Source organism: Diadema setosum, chromosome 7, assembly GCF_964275005.1.
Source record: "Diadema setosum chromosome 7, eeDiaSeto1, whole genome shotgun sequence".
Classification (NCBI taxonomy): Eukaryota; Metazoa; Echinodermata; class Echinoidea; order Diadematoida; family Diadematidae; genus Diadema; species Diadema setosum.
This window is the reverse complement of record NC_092691.1, coordinates 28,214,866-28,238,892: the sequence shown is the minus strand read 5'-3', so window position 1 is coordinate 28,238,892 and position 24,027 is coordinate 28,214,866. Positions and strand designations below refer to the sequence as shown.

The window sequence follows — 24,027 nt, the reverse complement described above, 5'->3', positions numbered from 1 at the left end:
TCTTATACGTATTTTGCATAAATTATGCAAATTAAGGCTTATTTGATAGATACAAATTGTCTCTTTAGATGAAAAAATTCCAATGGTACCGAGGAACATGTGTGCCAAATAGGACATATGTACTAAATATTGCAGCGATCACCCCTTTTTTTCGCCCTTAGCAAGCCTACTATCTTGCAAAATTGAAGAAATCTCTATTCTTATGGCCCTCTTGTGTCAATTTCAGGACAGTGTGACGCCAACATCACTTTAAACATGAGAGTGTATCCATGTCACAAACATTACGGCGAGCAACTGCGTGTAATGTGCGCATGTTAGTTCAGCTCTGAGTGCATGGTGATGATCGTTCGAAGATGGCTGCCCTCCAGTACGTGAAATTGTGCTTTGTTCTGTGCATATGCATTGCCATCTCTTACCTGAGCGCCCTGACAACGAAGACAGTTCGGAGGGACTTCAAAATAGTTGCAAAGTATAGGTCCAACCCTGGTAAGTCGATCATGATAAGTTGCCCTTTTTTAAAGGGGCATTCCAGACGATTTTCATAATTTCACATCATGTAGTACATAAATCGACAACTCCGTGTCTAGATTCGTGGAACTTATTGTTGTCTTTGAGCAGAGAAACCAATAAATTGAAAATCTTACACATATTGCACTGAACAGTGTTGATGACATCAGAGCCTCAAATATTTCAGAAATGTAGCAGAATAATTTCATCACAAGACCACCTGCTTAACAAGTTCACCTGCGAAGAATCCATGCATGCTTTATCCTTTTGTTCTGCTTCCTTGGGCCCCAACTCATGCATTCTTATGGCGAGGCTGCCATGTCATCATCCTTGTTCATTGCAATTTCTTATAAATTTTGAAAACATTCTCATTCCTCATCCAGAACACTTTAAATTCTTAAGCTCCATAGTCAGTTGAACTAATTTATAGATCTGAAAAATCTGAAAATCATCAGGTCCCCTTTAATGATAAAATCTGTTACGTCAAATTCGAAGGCATTTATGGTGTCACATAAGGTATAGTACTGTTCCAAATCATTACGTTTATATGACGCATCTAGCTTTGATTCAGAGAAAACTCTGAATCAAAGATTCCGGTATCTTTTTAAAGGAACTCCTCCTTTGTTTAAAAGTGTGCTATAAAGTCCAATTCAATTCAAATCAAACTTTATTTCCAATATGAAAAAGTCTTTCGAGTACAACAACTACAACCGATCGATGTTATAGAAACTGTCTGAATATACATTTGAAAATGGAACAAAAAAAATGAGCAAGTGCATACATACCCTAGATGAAACTATTTTTTCAAAGTCATTGCGTTATCAGAAAAGAGAGGCCCAAATTAAAGAATGAATTGGAAGTAAAAAAAAAAAGAAAGGAAAAATAGTAAAGAAACGGGAGTGCAGGAGAAGCAAACCCACACACAAGCGCACAAACAATCGAGGAAACAAAGACGTTAATGAGACAAGTTAAAACAATAAAAGGCATCGGGGAGGGGCAGTTGGAGAAGGAGGGACTATTGGACATGCAGCAGGAGTCTTCAGTATATACATGCAACACAAACGCCAGACACTATCCACCAGCATGAGAGCAGTAGGCCCTATACATCCACATCCACAGGAAAGTAGACAAATAGCTTGAATTAGAAAGTAAAACATTATTCCTAAATTATACAAGTAATAAGAAGTATAATTAGAATTCTATAAGCCAGTTCGGAGATAGCTCATGTGCACATGGGTACAAATGACCTTTCATTTTCTCAGTTGGTTAGGCACTTCACTCATTTCAAAGCGACATAATTTATTGTATTGCATTGTATTTATTCAGACAAATCAAAAACAACATGTCTAGGCGTGCAAAAAAAGTACGAATACCCATGCATGTCTGCACCCTTGGAGTACATCATCACCAAATTAAACAAACTAAAAATTTTGATCGGTACATTGAAATACAAAAATCTAAATACATATAGGTACAAATATAATACAGTTATTGTAAAATGACAATGAAATCAAACTCTGGCCTTCGGAACAGCAATATATTGCACAAAAAAATGGGTAACCAGTATAAAATGTAAATAAGTGATATTGCAAGAGAGAAATAATCATCTAAGACAACAAACCGTATTGCAGGGCATGCTGGCGGAATATCAAAACATGGACGAATACATTTAAAAAAGGTCTATATCATAGTATATGCACATTAATATTGCACCAGACAGAATAAGGTTAGAAATTCACCAAATGAGACTTATATGTTATACATGATACATTGTAAAATGAATTCACATACATACATATGTATGCAGCAGCTTGCCCAACATAGCAATTTATGGAACTCGTATTCTAACAAAGAATGAACCTGTGTAGATGAAGTGACCGGAATGTTTCGTCAATCAACACTTTGGGAAACATCTATTTCATTGTGCTGTTTTGAATACATTAATAAACTTTTTTCTGTTAACATTGCCAAATACCAGGCTTGCTGTCAGGTGGATGTACTGGCAGACACAATTTATAAGGATTCCTGAATAATCATAGCGTTACAGATGCTTATCTCCGTGAAATTAAAAATCAACCTGTCTCTCGGTACAAATGACCTTTTTCTGCTCATGCTCAAACTGGAACCCCGAACTGGCTTATTAGTAATAATGAAGTATAAGTCGAAGAGGTTAGCATTTCCCAGGTGTTTAAGACACTGAAGTCACATAATGAAGTTCAAAGTGGGTAAAAATTCCAAGCAGTCCCAGTTGGCTGTAAATACCTGTGTCAATGAGCAGCAAACATCTTTTCAAAGAGAAAACGGCTTTAGACAGACCAGCAACACCAGTATTGGATGCAATGCAGACAATTAGCTCATTGGTCCTTCTGATCATACAAACAAGCAATAAATAAAGCACAATCATTGCTGTTCCAAGGGTACGGAGCATTCTTATACGTATGGACATCTCATGTCAAGCAATTAAACAGAACTTCAGCATACAGTAGGGCCCAGTAGTTTTGACTTCTGTACAGTGTTGGAAAGGGAGGGTTCAGAACTGAAGAGTATCGATTGTAAGAGATGCTGGGTGGGAACCTCTTCGACTTGTACTTCATTATTACTAATAGAATTGTAATTATACTTCTTGTTACTTGTATAATTTAGGAATTCTATTACGTAATACTCGTATAAGTCTTCAGAGGTTAGCATGTTCAAATTTCCGTACAGAAGTCAGTCTAGTGAGGACAAGAGGACAAAAAGGATGATGGACAGTTGTTTTCACAACAAGGTTGAAACTTTAATCATGACACCTCATGCATAGAGAGTGTCTATCGATGGTGACACACATTGTCGCAAACAGGAGAAGAACTCGAGCAAGTTTGCTTGAGAACCTATAAGGTGCAAGGCATAGGTTTTGAGTATGATACCATTTTGATACCTTGCGTGCGTTAACTGGCACAGGATTAAGCATGATAACGCACAGACAAATCAAATACAATGGACCTCTTGTATCGATTTCCCAATCAAGACATAATCATTGTTCCTTAATTCCTTTGATGGAAGAATTAGACATTAACCAGTTCATACTCGGCATAGTAATACTGCAGCAAGCATAATTAGAGGCAACTCTGTTGCCATTTTGGGTTGATATTAGAGTTTAAATTCATCAGTTTAGTGAACCGAATCTCCTAAACGAGTGACCGAGTTATGTGTTGCCAATTTCCAATACACAGCGTAACGTGATATATGGTCTTGTGTCTTGTACTCGTATTAGGACATTGTTCTTAATTGAGATACTGATATACAGGTATACACATACTATCACAATTAACATGTCCCTTTCTAACTCAGCAAAACTGAAAATTGTTGAGCTAATGTGGAATCAATTGTTAGAAGGTAGAAGGTTCAAAATTTACCAGCGTTCGTCCAGTCAGTTGTGGACAAGATTTCGTTACGACTTTTATACTCCATGCGCAAAAGCATTAGAATTTGCAGCGCTTCCGTAGCTATGAGCTGAGAATGTAATACCCCTTTCATATTGGCATCCTTGGATGTCTTACCAGACCAGAGTCTGGGGTGAACACGGGATGACTGTGCTCCCAAATCCTTATGTATGTGAACACGAGGTACGTCCCGTGGTACCCTTTCATACTGATCTCGAAGACAGGTACGAACTCTGTACACGTTTCCATGGCAACAATACATAAAAACATAATTGTATGCAGCAGTCAGTACAGTGACAGTATATCAATTATATCAGTAAGTGTTTATACATGCAGCTGCGAGGAACTGGCTTTCAGCCTCCGCTCCAAGATGCTTGTCGTCACCGATTTGCTGGGATGTTTCGAAGAAATTATGAGTTTGCTTTCTGAACTTGCTCGTTGGAGATGTTCTGTGCATTTAATATACTCGTGAAGATTAGGATTGGAGGTGAAAGAAGGTACTTTAATTACCTGGTTAGAAATACCTTTCATATCTCTAATGTGAAAACGTGGCCTCATCTTCCGGTAATGTCATAAGAACTAGATGCCTCAGCATTTGTGTACGTTGAGCCGAAACGAGTGCAAGCAAGGAAAACAGTTTTTGGCTCAAGGCAAGAAGGAATCTATAGTTCATAGTTATCTTGAAACGATAAAAGGTGATTCAAAACAAGTGAAACATCCCAAGTCTTGTTGTATTTAGGCTTGCGAGGGTCGGAGTTAAATACACCCTTCATAAGTCTGACTCTATAGGGGCTGTTTGCCTATGCCATAGCTCTCAGTTTTAGGTAGTATGGAAGACAGAGCAGATCTATGAGTTAATCGTGGAGTGGGCTTTGTTTAAAAGCTATGCTATAGGCTTAGAAAATTGACAATGTGTTCTGTAGATGGGTTAAAAAGGATCGCAAGATTGTTCAGAACACAGACAATGCTATTGTCTTCAATCACCCTCATATGTTTTGTTTATTGGTATTGTCTCGCCATGATAATGAAAGGAGCTTTGCAGCGTGCTGCGATGTGTCTGTAGCTTGTCATCGCTAGCGGAGAATTCGTTTGGGTCAGGTATGCTACCAACTGTAGAAATGTCTGACCGAATTATGAATATGCAAAATTTTTGTACACGAGCCACACAGGGCTTCAAGACCGTTCTGAATTGCAAGAAGTTCAAGCACATTGATATGCGGGGACTTCTGTTTGACACTCCAGACTCCCTGAGCAAAGGAATTATCATTGTTCAAATTAACTACTTTCCATACTGAGATGCTAGCATCACTTGAAATTATCATGCTAATGGAGGTGGCAAATAATTCTTTGTCTTGCGAGACAGCCACCACCAAAGAATATTTTGTATCGCATGACTAGATAACGTAACTAAAGGCCCAAATTCACGAAGGTGGTACAAATTAATGAAACCATGCTTTAAACCATGGACAAAAACCATGGAGCGCCAAGTGTCGCATGAAATATTTCGTTACGAAATCAGTCATTTCGTCGATGAAATGATAATTTTGTAACGAAATGACAACATTTTGTAACTAAATGAACATTTCGTCCACGAAATGATAATTTCGTTAACGAAACGGTCATTTTGTCGACGAAATGACCAATTTCGTAACGAAATATTCCGTGCGACACTCGGCGCTCCATGGTTTTTGTCCATGGTTTAAACCATGGTTTCATTTGTACCACCTTCGTGAATTCGGGCCAAAGTGTCGAAGTCATCTTCTGCTTTACGCAGAGCATTAGTTTATTTTTTTTTTCTAGTCCCAGGTGACATGAATGTAATTTTCTTTGTGGAGAGCATTAAAATCCCGAAATTTGGTTTCGTTGGTATACAAGATTGAATTTCCAAGAGTAGTAACCTTGTCAATCTTGTTCTGAGGAAAAACTGAAAGTCATTTGCTGCGAATTACTATGAGAACCAAGGAAGGTCTCGACGTGCTTCGGGTTTAAACTGGATTTGTCGAAATCCTTACTGAAACTCTGAAGGATGACAACAATTAAGTTGATCATAAAATTGGTTTTGTCAAGGCACTCTTCTCTGGTGTGAGAAAGAATATGGATATCATCGAAATAGGTGATTGTTCTAATGCTACTACTCCTTACCGAGGCAAAGACAGGTTTCGTAACTTTAATGAAAATCTGTAGCGCCGAACTAAAGCCAGATAGAAGGCACTGAAGGCATGCAGTAAAAATACTATTTCCATTCGAAAGACTATGTTTGATGAACGAGGTGAACGGATACCGATAAATATGCACCTTTGGAGGGGCAAAATTAAAGCCTTAATCAAGCGAAACTGTTCCACTCTGAAGTGTTCGTATCTCACAAATTTGTTCAAGTTTTTCAAATTTATGATTGGACTTGGACCGCCAGTCTTTGGTAGAATAGAATTGATACTCCAAATGAATAATCTCTCTAATAGCTTGCCTTGAGAGAATCTTCAGAGACAATTCTTCATGGGTTGTCTTTTCCTCCTCGGTAGAATGTACACTTTGTACAGAGGAAAATATTCTTTCTTTTTTTTGGCATGGGGTTGAAATGAAATTGGTTTCGTAGCCAAATATTGTGGCCAATATACAAGGATTGGAAGTCATCTTTGAAGAGCTTGAGATTTCCAGCAATGAACGGTTTTGGACAGAACTCATCCTTTTTTTTTTTTCCATTTTGCTGGCTTGTGTAGATACATTGTGACCCACGTTGTATGCTTATGTGACACTTGTCAGTTTTTCTCAGATGTCTTTCTGAACAACTTTCTATCAAGTGGAATCGACTTGCTGCGCAAGTGTTGTTGAGAAGGGTTGAGAAGGGGTTTCAAGATACCTCGATGGTGCATGCTCAGATCATACGATAAGCAAAGCCCGAGAGTGTCAGGCCATCGATGGTCACGTGAGTTGTTTAATTCTTGTTGTGTCCGTGCATGATCTGTGAATTTCAGAAAGGATTTATCTGTGTGGTAGAAGTCCCTTCACTACATTTTGTTGTAGAAGTTGGGAGGTCAAAACAAGACCCAAGGCCTTGTGAAGGAGGATCGCCCAAATTTTGCTCTCGATTTTTGGTGTGAGAACTGCTTGGGCATTCAATAGCAATTGAGCACTTGCTCCGCGATTTTATAGAGACTTTCCTTCTGATGTGGCAGTGTGACTGCCTTCATTAGCAAATCAGCCAGTTTTTCAATTTGGCCCAAACAAGATCAGAATTTGAGTCATATGTCGTTGTTACAATCAAATTTGGTATCAGGCTTTGAAAGAGCTTGGCTGTAAGGGCATGTCATCCGGATCAATTTCGGTTGTCATAATGACCATAACCACGAGGGCAGAGTCAAGGCCACCCATACAGGGCAAGGCAATCAGATTTGCCGGGAAAAGAGGCTGACATTAGAATATCGTCGTCCGATGAGCTGCCGATGGGGTTGGCTAGCTCGCTGAAGTCTTCGATGGGCGGGGCAGCGCCCCTGTCCCCGCGGACATGGCTCGCATGTCCGGACAAATCGCCGGGAGGAGGAGCTCTCCTGCACCAGCTGGCCTGGCTCCATGCCGTTTGTCATTACCACGGTGTCCCGCCGCCCTATCCATGAAGCGGGAGAGTGTCTCGGATAGATTGCGGATCTCTCTGTTTTAGCTTCAAGGCGGCCTTCCATGCCCTGATCTCCCCTCGGGGAGGGGGTAGTTTGCAGGCACAAACCCTTGTTGGTCGTATAGGAGTCTGCATGCGCCAAGACTAATACGCGCAAAACTGCACTGCAGCCTCTGGGAGAAGCTACAACACAGGGCCTATGGGACAGTGCCGAAGTGGTGCATATAGTAGTCTTGGCGCAGACTCCTTTACGACCAACAAGGGTTTGTGCCTGCAAACTAGGGAGGGGGGGGGGGGGTGAGAGGAAGCGTCGTCTTCCCGATCACTAGACAATGGAGTTTGAGATGTATATTCACTGCCGTCACACTTAAAAAAGATGTTTGCTGCTCATTGACACAGGTATTTACAGCCAAATGGGACTGCTTGGAATTTTTACCTACTTTGAACTTCATTATGTGACTTCACTGCCTTAAACACCTGGGAAATGCTAACCTCTGAAGACTTATACGAGTATTACGTAATAGAATTCTTATGATATTTAAAAACCGAGTAAAGCTTTCTTTAGTTTTGTTTGAATCCACCTGTAAAAAAGTGGTGCTTTTTAACCTTATCACTATAATTGATTCCAAAAACTTAGCCCGATGTAAACAAACAGAGTAAAGGTCGCCTAGTAATAGTACAATGGTACTTCTACAAACTATATCAAATAATTTTACCAGCTCACTGTTCCTGCAATTTAACTGTCGTAGTTGTCGTATAGTTGATATGACAGACTGAAACCCTGAGAATTTAGTTTGTAAGAAACAGTACATCATTATGATCACCCGATTGTAAGTGAAATGTGATTTTAAATGTGATGATGAAATAAATACGATTTTCAATCAATTATAGATGTGGGTTTCTCCAAGAAAGAATACTAATTACCGTAACCTAAGTATATCCTAATATAAGACTGAAACAAAGGGTAAGTAAAGTATGTTTCAACTGAATAATGATCCCAATATTTCGAGATATAATTTCACTACCACCATTGTACTATTTACATGAACATCGGGAAATTTTGTGGATAACACCATTTTACGCGAGGTATCATCAAACACAACGTTGTCTTGATGAATTGCCATAGAGCATAAACTTATTCTTTTACAAATTTAAATATAATTTGGCTCCTATTCACTGCGTAACATATTTAAACTCATCGGCCCGAATTCACGAAGGTGGTACAAATGAAACCATGGTTTAAACCGTGGACAAAAACCATGGAGCGCCAAGTGTCGCATGGAATATTTCGGCCCGAAATCAGTCATTTCGTCGATGAAATGATTATTTTGTAACGAAATGACAATATTTTGTAACTAAATGAACATTTCGTCGACGAAATGATAATTTCATTAACGAAACGGCCATTATGTCGACGAATTGACCAATTTCGTAACGAAATATTCCGTGCGACACTTGGCGCTCCATGGTTTTTGTCCATGGTTTAAACCATGGTTTCATTTGTACCACCTTCGTGAATTCGGGCCAAAATGTGTAGTTTGTAAAAGAAAATCAGGATCTCTATTTTGATAGAAAAAAAAATTAGAGTCATAATTGGTAAATAAAGTGCAAAATAGTTTATGAAAAATCTATGAAAATCATTGATTCAGACAATAAACAAACGATGGTCTATATATCAGGCTGCCTTGCTACCTTGGGGTACACCACACAAAATAAATGTCACGCATATGCATTATTATCGACTGAAAAAACAAAAACAAAACTTGTCTATTGCTTAGGTAACTCTAGACCACTCAAAACCTTCAAGACCACTTAAGACAAAACCTCAACTTTACACAGGAACTAATGATGTGTATGTGAGTGTGTACTTACAATGACCCTGAACAATGGACGTGGATACCACCTGTTCAGAGCTCTGCTCCAAGGCACATGAATGCTTTATTAATTATTCATGATGGATTGCCCTGGATGGGCACTGCTACTCTGAATACATGGCAGAGGGTGAAATGCATGCACATGAAAAAAGTAAGCACATGTTTCCATATGCTTGCATACACCACATTTCAGAATGAATAAAGACTAGCTGTGAAAGTGGAATTCCTCATGAATAATGAGCATTCAAATCCTGGTCATTGTCCAGGATCATTGTCTGGGTGTCAACTACACACTCCCATACACACCAACGGCATTGACTTCTGTGCAAAGTTAAAGTTTTGTACAGAGGGTTGAAAATAGAGCAAAATCTGAAACCTAACTGAAAAATCAATGTTTGATTAAATGAAACTGAATCATGCTTTTATTTTGAAATTGCCTCCAACAAAATTGTACACTATTCAGCTATTGTTCATAATAAGATCAATGTCAGTGTTATCTGATGTATGGTTTTTTAATTATTAAGGATCAAAAGTGGGAAATGATTTTTGTAACACCTAGTATAAACATAATATCCATTATGTCCAATAAAAGTAATTATCAAAAACCGCGGTGGTGGCTTTGGTTTTGATGTTTTATCAGCTCTTTCCGCATAGGAACTACTTGCTCACAGCCAAAAATAGCTGGCATGCCAGCAAAGGAGTTTGACTGATACCACAATTGTTTATGATGAAAGAATGAATAAGAGAAAAATTAACAAGATAAAGATGAATAAGATAAAAGGCTATAAAACACGATTGTAAAAAAAAAGATTTAACTATCTTAAATTCCATCCACTTAGACTACACAACATCGTGTTTTATCATGCAAACACCACTTATTGATAATTTCATAAGGACATGGAGAATGAACAACTAGACGTAATGACAGTCAACACAATAGAATGCTGTTCAATTGTGTCTTAAATGCTTTTAAAAAGGAACAGATTTTCCCCTAAAACTAACGCGGAGGAAATATACTCAGATTGGATGTAGAGTATGATAGTGAATTTTTATATACATGCACTTTAATTTCTTTAAACTTGCTTCAAGACCAATTGCAATTTTACTTTATATTTGTTGTTGAAATAACAAATGTCAAATTGACATACATGTCATAAAAATAGGGGAGCACTATTATAAGGAAACAAAAGTATACATAGTTATGATTATATTTGGCTATAGAAATGTATAGAAATCTCCAGGCAATCTCAAATAGCACCGAGTATAGTCCAGGCTAGAAGGCACCCAACCTTGTTTTTTGATATATACAATGTTTTTTGATGGTTTCTTGTCAATTCGAGGGTGCTGATTCCAAATCCGATTGATGCCACTCGCGTAACCTTGAGCATTTTCGGCAAAATGCAATAATTCAAAATGGCCGCCAGATATGCTAATTCGGCCGTGATAAACACAATAATGTGCATTACATGACCAATTATTCCACCAAACTTTGTACATTTCTGCTCCTAGAGTTACTCCATCTGCATTTGCGAGAGAATTTTCATTTCATATAGGTTTATTTATTATTTAAAGCTCATTTTTTAATTCAAAATGGTCGCCATTCCTATGCTTATGTACTATGTGAATGGTAAAACATATGCATGGAAATATATTAAACAAATTTACTGTATTTCCAGTCCCGTACCTATGCTGTCATAAAGAGTTGCATGTGTAATACAAATATGTTGGGTGTCACTTACAATATAGAGGGCCTACATGTATATTTGACCATTTAATATTCATAAACCTTACGATGTTGAACACAATTTCTTATATATTTCATTTTGACTCAACAACGAATATACGTTCACTAAACGTCTCGCAAGAAATCAATATACCATCATATTCTACATGCAGATTGAATATACAAATGTAATACTAACACAATATTAAGAAGCCTAGATGCATGGTATTTATCAAATAATGTTGAAAATGGAGGGGAAGTTAGAAAGCGAAGCTTCTAATATGCATTCCCCTTGAACCATATTATCAAAGTACAGAAAAATCCTATACAGTAAGTGCAGAGATACATGGTTGCAGACAAAAAGCATATCGGACATTGATGACACAACTAAAAACCCTTCACATTGTAGATTTTTTTTTTCCAGCAAGGAGTTGGGGGGGGGGGGGAAGGAGAATTGAGGCGAGTTTGAAATGGATCATAACCTCCATCACTTTGATATGATATAATTTAGAAGTACCGCCTTGATATTATCGAGCAAACTTGATTTTCTTCTTTAATTAAAACAACAACAAAAACTGGCGAAGGCATAAACGAAACTGTCCAAACGCAATACCGTACAAACTATTCATCAAACATCAACCAAGGAGCAATGTGAGATACCTCTTTCAGTTCTCTCACAGTTCCCAGGTGTTGATAATATACACTTTGACATCATGATCTCATTCAGTCTATGAGACGTAAAGGCAAGATCGTCTGCAAACTTCCTCTACGTGAAGTGAATGTTATGTCACCATGTATATGTTAAAAAGAGCTCTAGTGGAGTTAATTTACAGCCACCATTAAGGAGGCTATCATTCAGAGTCCTAACACAGCTGGTCAGGTTGCCTAGAGCAATCCTGAATCTGCAAGTGCTGAAGATTAAAGACAAGCAGTGTGAAGTTGGTATAACACTGCTTTCAAAATGAGGCAGCACTGTACAGATCTGAGTCAGTCTCCCTTGACATCATATACGCAAACACATTCACTCAGAAAAAAAAAAAAAAAAAAAAAAACTGGTGGTAAAATAATCATCTACCATATATAATTCATCCGGGTTAATATGAAAAGTTTTGGGCATTGTTTTCCTTTCAGAGATTTGACGACAGGAAGTGAGGTGGTCCCTTTTTTTTCCACTTTCCCCTGCATCACTGAAAAATTTGTGTACTATAGCTTTTAGATTATGTAGAACAGGACAGGTAATTGGAAATTTCATTTGTGTCATCATCTAGAATTCAGCCTTTTAATTTGGTAAATCAGAGTGAATATTAAGATGTTGAACATCTCAAGGCAAGTAAGTATCAAATGTCCATATAAACGATCTTGATGTTGGCGTCAATTCCAGCTTTGGTGGATTTTTCCAAAATCCTAGGGAAAAATTCAGATTGACCTAGCAAATTTGGATGTTTCCATCAAAAAATAAAACAGCTTTTGTTACTAACTACCTTCTGATTTATAATCAGCACACAAATTGATACACAGTGTACCTGAGTGACAGAAAAAAAATAGAAATTTTGTTTATTTCCATGTACACTTTGCCGTTCGTATTGAGCAGGGGTATATGAGTGGCATCCTTTTTGAAGTTTTGTATTAAGAAGAATTACAATAAGCCTAAAAAACAATAATTTTTGTGTTTGTTTGCTTGTTAGTTTGCTTGTTTTGCTAGTGGCACTCTTCAGATTTGCATTGCACATGCAAAACTTGATAAAAGCGTAGGTATGTGGCAGAAAATTCGTCTTCTATTTCTATGCATAATTTTTTGCTATTCATATAGTACATGAGTATAGGAGTGGCGGACATTTTGAATTGAAAATAAGCTTAAAATACTAAATGTACCTCTTCAAAAGAAAAATTTCTTGCATGTGCAAGTAGAGTCACTCAAGGAACAAAAATTTAAAACATTTTGATGGAATAATTGGTCATAAAATTGACATAACTGGGATTATCATGGCCAAATTAGCATATCTGGCAGCCATTTTGGATTTTTGCATTTTGCCAAAAATGCTCAAGGTTACGCGAGTGGCATCAATCGGATTTGGAATCAGCACCCTTGAATTGACAAGATACCATCAAAAAACATTGTATATATCAAAAAACAAGGTTAGGTGCACTTTCTATGGAACCTAGCCTGGACTAGTAGTGTTCTTAGACTACCCCATTGCTCACTGATATTTTAAGGCGGGCGAAAAGTTAACACGTAAGGGGCTAGAATAAAAATATATGTATTTATGTAGATCATGAAATATAGCAAATATTGACTTTTCTGTCTTGATAATAAAACACCTGGTAGTCTCTTAGTAGTTAAATTTTTCCCGCGAGACAGTATTTCCCTCTTTATATTGCAACTCTAAAAAGGCAATAGATAACATGACGCCTTTGCATAATGCTGCCTTGTATTTGTGTATGTATGTATACATTTGATGACAACCAAATGTTTGTGCCAAGAATGTGAGGTTATGGATCCCTCACTGATTTGTATAGCAGTAAAAAGGGAAAAACCCTTTAATATGATTACAATAACGATATGAGGACATGTCTGTTTACAGAAGATAAGAGCAGAATTGTGTTCTCTTCGTTATAATCTATTGTTCTAGGACGGGCATGTGTGTATGACTGAGAGCATAGAACTATCCTTTATTTCTTTGTTTAAGATATATGCACAAATAAAATAATATAAAGCATAAAAAATAAACATGACACAGGTACGGCATAACAAAGTAGTAAAAAAATCAGTTGAAGATAAAAAAGGAGAAGTGTAATAAACTGAAAGAAGCAGGCGCCCAGATCAAAAGCCGCAAGGGCTTGCAGTGATGGGACCACATGATAGGAAGAAGTTGATTTACACTGGAGTAGAATAAATTACATTGTGAAGTTATGTTGATTTCAAGTCCGGAAGAATTCTAAATCTAAATATTAAAGTATTTAAAACATAAAAACAAGATACCTGTTTCCTGGATTAAAAATGCACGACCTCCAAAGTTCAAGTTGTGGTACAGCGTTTGTAATTTAATTTAAAGAATACCTGGCAGAAGAAATTGGAAGATTTAAAAGTTGTGCCTGACATGAGAGCTAAACATCATAATCTTCTCATGATTAAAGTGTCCGTTATCTTCATTGTTTTATCGCAATTTATTGTTTTTTTCATTTCATAACGCACAACTTTTATGCAGTGTATATCTCGGTAAGGCTTAATTGCCTCATACGCTTTGGCATTGACCCCTGAAGTCTTCCTCCCTTCCCCTGTCCTTTTCTTCCTGTCCCTTTTTCCTGTCCTCTGACAATGTTTGACGTCCCCTGTGGCGAATCAAAGCGGGGAGCACCTACCCCCTTTAGTATTTGTTAGAACAAAAGAAATAAATGAAAAATTGGGGTCGCCCCCCCCCCTTTAATTTTGTTAAGGCGCCCTTCCTTTACGGAATTCCTATATCCGCCCCTGCTCTTTCAGTGCGTATGTAAGAGGGCTGTTTCGTTTCTGTCTGTGTGTGCGATTGTGCGTATGATTTGTTTTATGTCCCCCTGTTTTTCAGGCAGGCAATTTGTCTTATCGTTTGACCATTAGGCATCTTAGCATCCCTCCACTAGAGACATATTTTCCTTGATAAGATTCAGTTGCAGTTCGCCTATGTATTTCCTTAAACCACGTTTATTTCATTGTAAAAAAAAAATGTGAGCTGCATTGATTTCGCTTGTATATGAAAGTGTCATAATTTGTCTCTGTATTTCTGCATAAGCAATAAATGTACTCTATATTATTTTTTGTAAGAAATTGAAACTTTCATTTTGAATTCGGTATATACTTCCACTCAGATCTTGGCCTTGTGCCGTCAGTGCAATTACAGACGACAGCAGCAGAAAAGAAACCCACCAAGCCGAATAAGTACATTGTGGCAAGGTAATACTAATCATTTGAGTATGATGGTCCATCGTCATGATCTTTACGTTGTGCAAATCAATGAATCTTTAATTCGTCTGTTGAGAATGAGAAGGGCGTTAAGTTATCTTGAACACTATGGGTTTTGTGACAACTTAACGCCCTTATCATTCTCAACCGACGAATTATAGTAGAGCGGTTAAGCCCTCAAAATCATGAGAATTGTGCAAAATTTGACTAAAGTATGAAACTTTCACCAGTGTTAGTACATACCATAAGATTCATTTTAAGATCGGGAGGTAAGTCTGATTTGACCTCTGATGACCTCCAGAGGTCAATGAACTTTGAATATCAGAATATTGATGTTTGGAGGCATTTGTGAATGATAGGCTTAGATCTTGGTTACGCTGCACTAAATATGCATTTGTACTACAAATCTTCTGATTCCACAGGGCATTGACAGGTTTCTACCTTTGACCTCTGATGACGTTTAGAGGTCAATGTCTGACCTCAAAATACCATAATATTGATCTGTGATGTTGTGCAAAACAAGCATATCTGTTTTGCAATGAAACTGTCTTCATATTCCAAAGAGCAAAGACAAGTTTCTAACTCTGACCTCTGGTGACCTTTTAGAGGTCAATGACCTCAAAATATCATAGTATTGATCTGTAGTGTCATTAGTTAATGATAAACATGGTTAAGATGTACAAAACAAGCATACCTGTTTTACAAGAAATTGTCTTCATTATTCCAAAGAGCACAGATAGGGCTCTACCTTTGACCTCAGGTGACCTTTAGAGGATGTACAAAACAAACACAATTGTAGCCCAGATGGCTACTAGCACATGTTTATGATAAAGAATAGAATAGAATAGAATAGAATAGAATAGGATAAAGAATACAAGAAAACAGAACACTGCAGTCGTTTTCCTAGACACCCTGTGAGGTCAATTATGCTCAGTCTTTTCCCCTTCTTGGAGTTTATGAAACCGTTTATCTTCCTTCCAGCTATTTCCTTTCTTTTTTTCTTTTTTTTTGGGGGGGGGGTCAAAACGACCTCTTCCAAGAAAAGTCTATGGTCATAGGAATTTATAAGTTTGATGTTGGCTACTTTCCCCGCTAGTGGTCAGCACTTTCAATCCCCAAAGCCCCGCGCCAAATTACGGAGAATGACGTGATGACGTGTTTTTGCCCTCTGATCCCCAAACATAAATGACCCTCTGAGCTGGAAGGTGGCCCTCCTGTCAGAATTTATCCCTCTATTTTAGCATTTATTGTTTAGTGGAGTGGGTCAAACAGGAACTCCAAAGACAAATTCAGGGATAATGACCCAGAACAACGATGACGCTGGTTGCCATAAGGACACTAATATTCATTTGGTTTATCATTTTGATATCCAAGAAACAATAAAGTCTTTACCAGTGGTTACAGAGAACAAGTGAATGAAGAAACTAAAAGACAGTGGGCGAGTTAATCAGAAAATGAGATGAATCATAAAAGATTGAGTTTTCACAGAAACGAATAGGAGGAGCAAATTGAACATTTGACCAGTAAGGAATTAATTTCTAGTGAACGCCACACCCCAATATAAGATTGAGCCAATGAAATACTTTAGGGAAAGGAAGTTTGTTAGTAAATTAGTTATAAAAAAAAACATGTCTCAGCCGAGAAATCAGTTAGAGTGGCAAGCACAGTGGGAGCGGCTTCACGCTATGTAGTGAAGCAAAGGCTGCAGAGTTTTGAGGATTTTGAGAGAATTTTGAGGAACTTTGAGAATAGTTGGAGACCACAGAGATAAAGTCAGGAGTTCCACTTTCTTGGTACATCATGCCCCCCCCCCCCTCCAAGTCAACCAACTAATCTTTATCGACGCTGAATGCACCATCGACCTACGCTGTGAATGTGATGAGGATCTGACTGTCATGACTGAACCGGCGAGCAGCAGGACAGTAGGAAAAACTATGAGTCACGATAACACAAAACTTTAGTTTACGCCAATTTGGAGTGCAATTACAAACTCCAAATAGTCAACTGGTGTCATCGGAGATGGAGATGTTGAAGCGCCCTGTCAGACTGATACAAAGTGGAGAGTGATGGTGACGAAGAGAATAGGCCTACTGAAAGCGTGACGGCAGATCGCTCAACGGACGGCCCAGTCACACTGACGAGATCGACAATGACATGCAGACGAGGACCTCATTCGTCGACCGAGAGTAATCATTTAAGAGGAATGACTTTCATTTACGTTTGAAGACATTTCAAGAGATGTAGTAGTCTGATATGTTAAGGGGCAAATCATTCTACTGTTTGCAGTCTTGTAAACATACTTGTATCTTTAGCGAAAACTGTTCGAGTACGTGGACAGTGATAAGTAGGCCCCTATAAACCACTCTGTCGAGTAAATTATATATGAACTAAATGGCTTCTTTTGAACATGTATTATGTTGAAAAGTTCTTGGTAATTCTTTTCCAGGCAAAATGTGTACATGTAAATTCCGATGTTAAAAGCATGTGATGGGAAATGTAAACAGTACGTGTGAATGCTTCTGTGTTTCCTGCTAAACTTGTTTGTCAGTGGGGAAAAGAAAAGAAAAGAGAAGAGAAGTCTCGATCTACCACGTCTTCATACCACAACGCCTACGGATATCTTTGTTTCACATTGTTAGTGGAGAAAAGAAAAGAAAAGAGAAGTCTCGCTTCATGAGAGATGTTCAGATCCCGCTCGACACCACAACGCCTACGGATGTCTAGGAAGAAGGTGGGTTTGAATGTCTTGTAGGGCCGATAGAGCACCGACAGTAAGTGCAGATTAATTGGCACGCTATCTTTTGAAGAGAAACAATACTTTGTTTCACACAAGATGAAAAAGCAGAAAGACAACTGATAATCATCCGCTCATGTAAAATCAAGCAGAAGTTTTTCAAAACATTTCAAAGAGGCATCTTGGTGAGTTACAGTCTGTTAAACATGCCAATAATACTGTGAAAAACAAATTGAAGGCCACCTTCAATAGGCCACCTGCAATACAGCCCGGCATTTTCCAACATCACAAAAACTTTGATCAACACGTTCCATAATCATATACTCGTGATGGAGAGGGAAAATAAATGAACTTGAAATAGTAAACAACAGCATTGCAAGATTGATGCATTTCTTCCAAGACAACAGACAGGAACAGATTCCACGTAGGATACATAAACATGTACTTTGATTTTTCCATTCATTTTTCCCATATCATTACACACAATCATTACACACGTATACTTGATATGGTATTCAGCTGACAGATTCAGCTGTCAGGGCGGTGAGTTGGCTCAGTCGGTAGCGCGTCTGCCTCACGATCACGCGGCCCGGGTTCGAACCCGAGTCTGGACTGAGCAATGTTGTGTGTAAACATACCGTCCCCTCTATCAAGAGGCAAAACACTCTGTCCCTCGGATAGGACATAAAATGGAGGTCCCGTGTATGAGAGAGTAATAACTCATGCACGTAAAAGATCCCGCTTCATTCATTCATCGCAAAGAGCAGGGTGTCTAACCTGGTGAAGTGGTCCCACCTCACATCCAACTGGACCCCATGGAAGACCAGCTTAACGTAGCTGAATATGGGCTATCCAGCCATCTTCGCAGATGGAAATTAACAAACAAACAAACAAACAGCTCACTGTGTGCAGACTGAGCACGACCCGATAATTCAGAACCTCTGCCTGAGAAAGGCTTGTAGCCTATCCCGCGAGTCAAAAAGAAGCTTTCTTATCATCTCGTGCATCCTGTACTCTATGTGCAATGCACTCATCATAGAGACAAGCTTGCCTTCACCCAAACTGTTTAGATATTGCCATTGGAAGACTCTGATGATCGCATACAGTGGCTGTGCACCTATAGGAACGCTGGTCTGACCTCAGGATGTCTATCCAGTTTAGTCGTGGAGGAGATCTGTGCATACTTGCCAACTAGTAAGATTTTATCAGATTCAGTAAGATTTTTTATGTTAAAAATAGCAAAATCAGATTTTTTGTCAGAGAAATCAGATTTTTAAAAAATATTTAGATATACCTTTCATGTGTATTTTCTGAAGATTTGACCGAAAGTAAGATTTTTAACTTCAGTTTGCATATAAAATAAGATTTTTGCAATCCACGAGTAAGATATTTCATCTTGAAATGTTGGCAGGTATGTCTGTGTGCCGAACGCGTGCTTCACTGAAGACGCAGATGCTGCCCTGTCTTGAAAGAGATCGAGGGTATAGATCTAGACCAATATCAGCAGGTTACACTGAATCATCACTTGCTGGCAGAGAGTCTTAACCGGATCATGTAGGTGATATTACCCGCTGCCAGCGTACTCTGATTCACGCATTGGATGCAAACCGGATGGCGGCATATTGGAAACAACCAATATTTGGGCATGGGGGCACAACTCTTGGCCAGGCCCAAGTGTTAAGGAGTATCGGGCATAAAGAAGACAATTAGAGTAAATAGTAGTTCCTCTCCTATTTTGAATTGAAGTTCCTAAACAGGTCATTGAAAAAATGCCCAAAATTTCCTGACGTAATGACCCAAACTTAATTGGATGACAATAGCAAGTTGCAAGACACGGTTGCTTCATGTGGAATGCATGTTATACCTCACAGTATGTCGCTTTCCAGATGGTCCATGACGTCACTGTATGCTCCAGGACCATGAGTCATTCACCGAAACCATACAGTCCACGAGCTTGACACTGACCAACACAGGCCCGCCAGCTCGAACCTAGGTAGCATTGCCCATGAGCTTGACACTTAGGCAAACCAGGCCCATAAGAGTCCGACATATGGGGGGAGGGGGAGGTCCACAAGACCTACACTGAATAGATTAAGCTTTCTGATGTAATACATATATTAATCTCGTGGGCCTTGTTTTCCTCGAGTGTCGAGCTCGCGGACCGTACAGCTTGAGGGCCTATTATATTTGATGTCGAGCTCATTGACCTTGTTCATCTACTAGTACAGTATTTAGGTCACGGGATGTATGACTCGTGGGCTGCGTAACTCATGGGCAGTACGACTCGGGTTGTTTGACTCGTGACGTACATCTGATGAGGTGGGCCTGTTGTTTTCTGTTACCATCTGTCACCTTTTCATCCAGTTCAAGGGACTTTGCCATATGCCTGTTCACAAACTATTAAGCATCAACCCAAAATATGGTACTCCTCTCCCCACCTTCCATGTTTAAGCGTACAAATTTTGTCCAGTGCAAATTGGATAATGTTGCACATAATTTCATGCAAGATAGTCTGCATAACTAACCCAAACATAAATATTATATTTGAGGTCACTGCCATCACTGAAGACACGTAAGCTTCATTTCTGAAGTAATTGACCGCTCACATTCCTGAGACCTGTTACTATGAACCAATGCTTTGTGGAATGTGCATACATACTTTGATTATAACGTCAAGGCATGATTTGTACATGATTAAACATTTAGGATTAAACCAATGAAGCCAAACATCAATATTTGCAATCCTACACAAATTTTTAGTGATATTCTAAAAGTCTGACCTCACATTGTCCTTAGGGGTCAAAGTTGGATATACACAGGGTAATGACCAATGTTCTGTGGAATGAGAAGACACTTCTTGTACAATGTAGTATAAATGTTATAGCATAATGCATGATTGCACACCAGGTATACAGTTAACCATTGAATATACATCAAATATTGATGTTTTGAGGTCATTGACTTGTCACAGTCCTCAGAGGTCAAAGGCAGAGACATGTAAATAATTTCCCTTGATCTGAGGAATAGGAAAACGATTCAGTTGTAACTCAAATGAATTTTTAGGACATCGTTATGTTTATCATCAACCAATTGCACCAAATATCAAAATTCTGATAATTTGAGGTCAATAATTGACCTCTGGAGGTCATTAGAGGTCAAAGGTAGAAACCAGTCAAGGGTCTATGGAACATGAAGACAATTCCGCTGTAACAATATAATAGTACCATATTATTTAACATTAATCAATGACGCAAAATATCAATCTTTATCAAATTTTGAGGTCATTGACCTCTGGAGGTCATCAAAGGTCAAAGGTAGAAACCTGTCAGGGTTCTATGGAAAATGAAGACAATTCCACTGTAACAAAAATGAGTTTTTAGTACATCATTACCATATTTAACATTAATCAATGACGCAAAATATCAATTTCTATCAAATTTTGAGGTCATTGACCTTTGGAGGTCATCAGAGGTCAATTCAGACTTACCTCCCGATCTTAAAATGAATCTGATAACATGTACTAACACTGGTGAAAGTTTCATGCTTTAGTCAAATTTTGCACAATTTTTCGGTTTATCTGCTCTACTATTATGAACAGTATAATGAATTATAAAAATGTTTCATAAAGCACACAATAATGTAAGGAAAGACTATTAAAATACAATGAATATTGATTGATTGCATTCATCATAACTACTGAATGACTTGCACTCTTCGAAAACGTAAGACAACGATGCGCCTTTTCATTCCATTTTTTTTTCTGGTTCTTTTAAAGGGAAAATTTAACGAAGAAAATGACCCGCGAGAAGACTATCCAGATATTTCTACCTGGAATACGGCCGGATGAAATGAATATAACTTCGTCTCTAATTCGCTTGAAGCGGTACAACCAGACCAGGTCCCTCCCGCTGATAGATTCCTGCGCAATCGTGGGAAATAGCGGCGTTCTATTGGCTAGCAGTTGTGGTGACGTCATCGATAGGGCAAATCTAGTTCTACGAATGAACCTCGCGCCCGCCGGCGGGGAATATGCTCGTGATGTTGGATCGAAGACTAATCTAACAACGATTAACGGCGAACAGAGTAGAGCAATGTCGGCGTGTGCTAAAGATGAATATGCCAATACGTCGGTCGACAATTTACCAGACGATTGTCGAAGTTTGTTGAAACTCATGCGGCGTCTGAATAACAGTGTAATTTGGTGCTTCAAAGGTTTTACGTTGATTAAACACATCAGGAAAGGATTGGAGTTCTACGAGAAGTATCATGGGCTGAAAGCTTCATTGGCCTACAGTCCCGCTAGTCCAGTTGGTACAGCAGAAAAGTATGTATGACTGTTTTCGCAGTTATCTGTGGTTACACTTTTATATCCTTCTCTTTTGTTTATTATTTGGGCATTCAGTGCCTCTTCTGAGATTGACACCAAATTGGTCGTTAAAATATGTTAATGCGCTGAACAAAAGAACAATACAAAAATGTTTGCTGAAACACCTATACTGTTCAGTTCGTCGCTGTAAATTCTTTCATGAAAAAAACTGCTTCGCCTAGCATTGAGGGTACAACTTTTATTTTCATCTTGAGATCATTACGTCTGTCCACTTACCCAAGAATCTAATTTTTCTTGGATGTTCGAAGCAAGAGTGACTTATCATCGCTTGTTCCGTCTAGTTTGGGGACATCATGACGAAACAATATGTTGAAATTAATAGTCAAAGTGTATCTTTGGTCCCAAACTAAAATGTTCTGTGTTATCATTCTTGCTTGATGTTTTCGGACGATATATTACTTGTCATGGACTTTGTCCTTTACCAACACTGTTTTCTTTCTATTCTTTTTTTGTTTACTCTCTGTCAGGTGGATGGAAGTAAGACATGCAACCACAGGTGCAGCACTCTATCTCGCAGCTACCACGTTTTGCCGACGAATCACGTTGTTCGGATTCTATCCTCGCTATGTCGACCCAACAAACCGAACCCTTCGCTATCACTACCACGACGACACACCCAAGAACTACTCGACAAGTCCTCACTCTTTCAACAAAGAGTTCAATGTGTGGCAGTCGCTCGAAAAGGACGATTACTTGCGGGTTATCAATGATTGTGCGGGAAGGTGGGACAAGCATGACTACCACAGCCAGCTAGACACATAACTGAAGAAAGACACACAGAAAAGCTCTGATCGCTGAAAAGATTCATCTGATTGGAAGGTCAACTGGATAGAAATTCACTTTGTCACAATCAATTACAATTCACCTGTTAGATTAGACTTTCGCCCACTGGATCTGAAGGCTTCTTCAGATCGATCGCCATGAGAGAGCTGTGTTCCCACTAGCCGACGTAGCTGGCGAACGCCGATCTGAAGGTATCCCCCTCCGTCCTATCGTCGATTACATTGGATCCACATGGTACAATAAATATTTCCAGGTCATTGGCAGACATTTTGTCACGGGTGGTGTTGGAAAACAGATCATCATGTCAGCAATTCAAAGAATTGAAAACAAGAAACCATCGTCTCCACCCATGATGGCTTCAAAGCTAGAGTTTGGAAGCGTTATGTTGATGACATCCTTGCCACAGTTAAGACAGACACAGTCGACAGACTCGAGGCGCACTTGGACCAGGTTGACGACACAGGTAGCATCAAATTTACTCATGAGCTAGAGGTAGTTAACTCTATCCCTTTCCTGGACTCCAGGATCACCAAGAAATGGATGGCTAAATGAAGACGGTCATCTACAAGAAAAAGACACACACCTAAACTTCCAGTCACAGCACCCCCTCCATCAGAAACTGGGGGTTATCCGTACCCTCAAAGATAATGTACACTCTATCGTCACTAAGAATGAAAACTTGAAGGCAGAAGAAGAATACATACAGTCATCTCCATAGAAATGTGGATTCCCCAGATGGTCATTCCAAAAAAAAAACAACAACAAAAAAACCCACATGAAAAATTGGGGGAAAACAGACCAAGAAAAATCTACATACTAAATACACCAGTCAGTCAGAAGAAGAAATTGGTGACCATCCCATATGTGCATATGGTATGTATGTGAAAGGAATTTCTGAAGCTCTGCAAAGGATCTATCAAAAGCATATTTCCACAGCGTTTAAACCACACACAAAACTCAGGACCATTTTGGAACACCCTTTGTTTTTGTTTTGTTTCTTCATTTTCCATCTGAGAAGATGGTTAGATAGTCCATATCCAGCTATGCTAA

At 38.7% G+C, this 24,027-nt stretch overlaps 1 protein-coding gene across 1 annotated transcript; it reads left to right on the top strand.

Annotated features, from left to right (window-relative positions):
- Nucleotides 1-353: 353 nt before the first annotated feature.
- LOC140231309 (alpha-2,8-sialyltransferase 8B-like) lies at nt 354-22,956 on the top strand. The gene is made up of 4 exons (XM_072311458.1): nt 354-486; nt 14,980-15,064; nt 21,583-22,131; nt 22,662-22,956. The coding sequence occupies exons 1-4, from the start codon at nt 354-356 to the stop codon at nt 22,954-22,956; spliced, it is 1,062 nt and encodes a 353-aa protein (XP_072167559.1).
- The last annotated feature ends 1,071 nt before the right edge of the window (nt 22,957-24,027 follow it).

Bases quoted from the DNA above. Each gene is read 5' to 3' on its own strand.
- LOC140231309 (XM_072311458.1), top strand. From the start codon at position 354: ATGGCTGCCCTCCAGTACGTGAAATTGTGCTTTGTTCTGTGCATATGC. The intron at 487-14,979 runs GTAAGTCGATCA...ACTTCCACTCAG, and splicing joins AAAGTATAGGTCCAACCCTG to ATCTTGGCCTTGTGCCGTCA. The intron at 22,132-22,661 runs GTATGTATGACT...ACTCTCTGTCAG, and splicing joins CCAGTTGGTACAGCAGAAAA to GTGGATGGAAGTAAGACATG.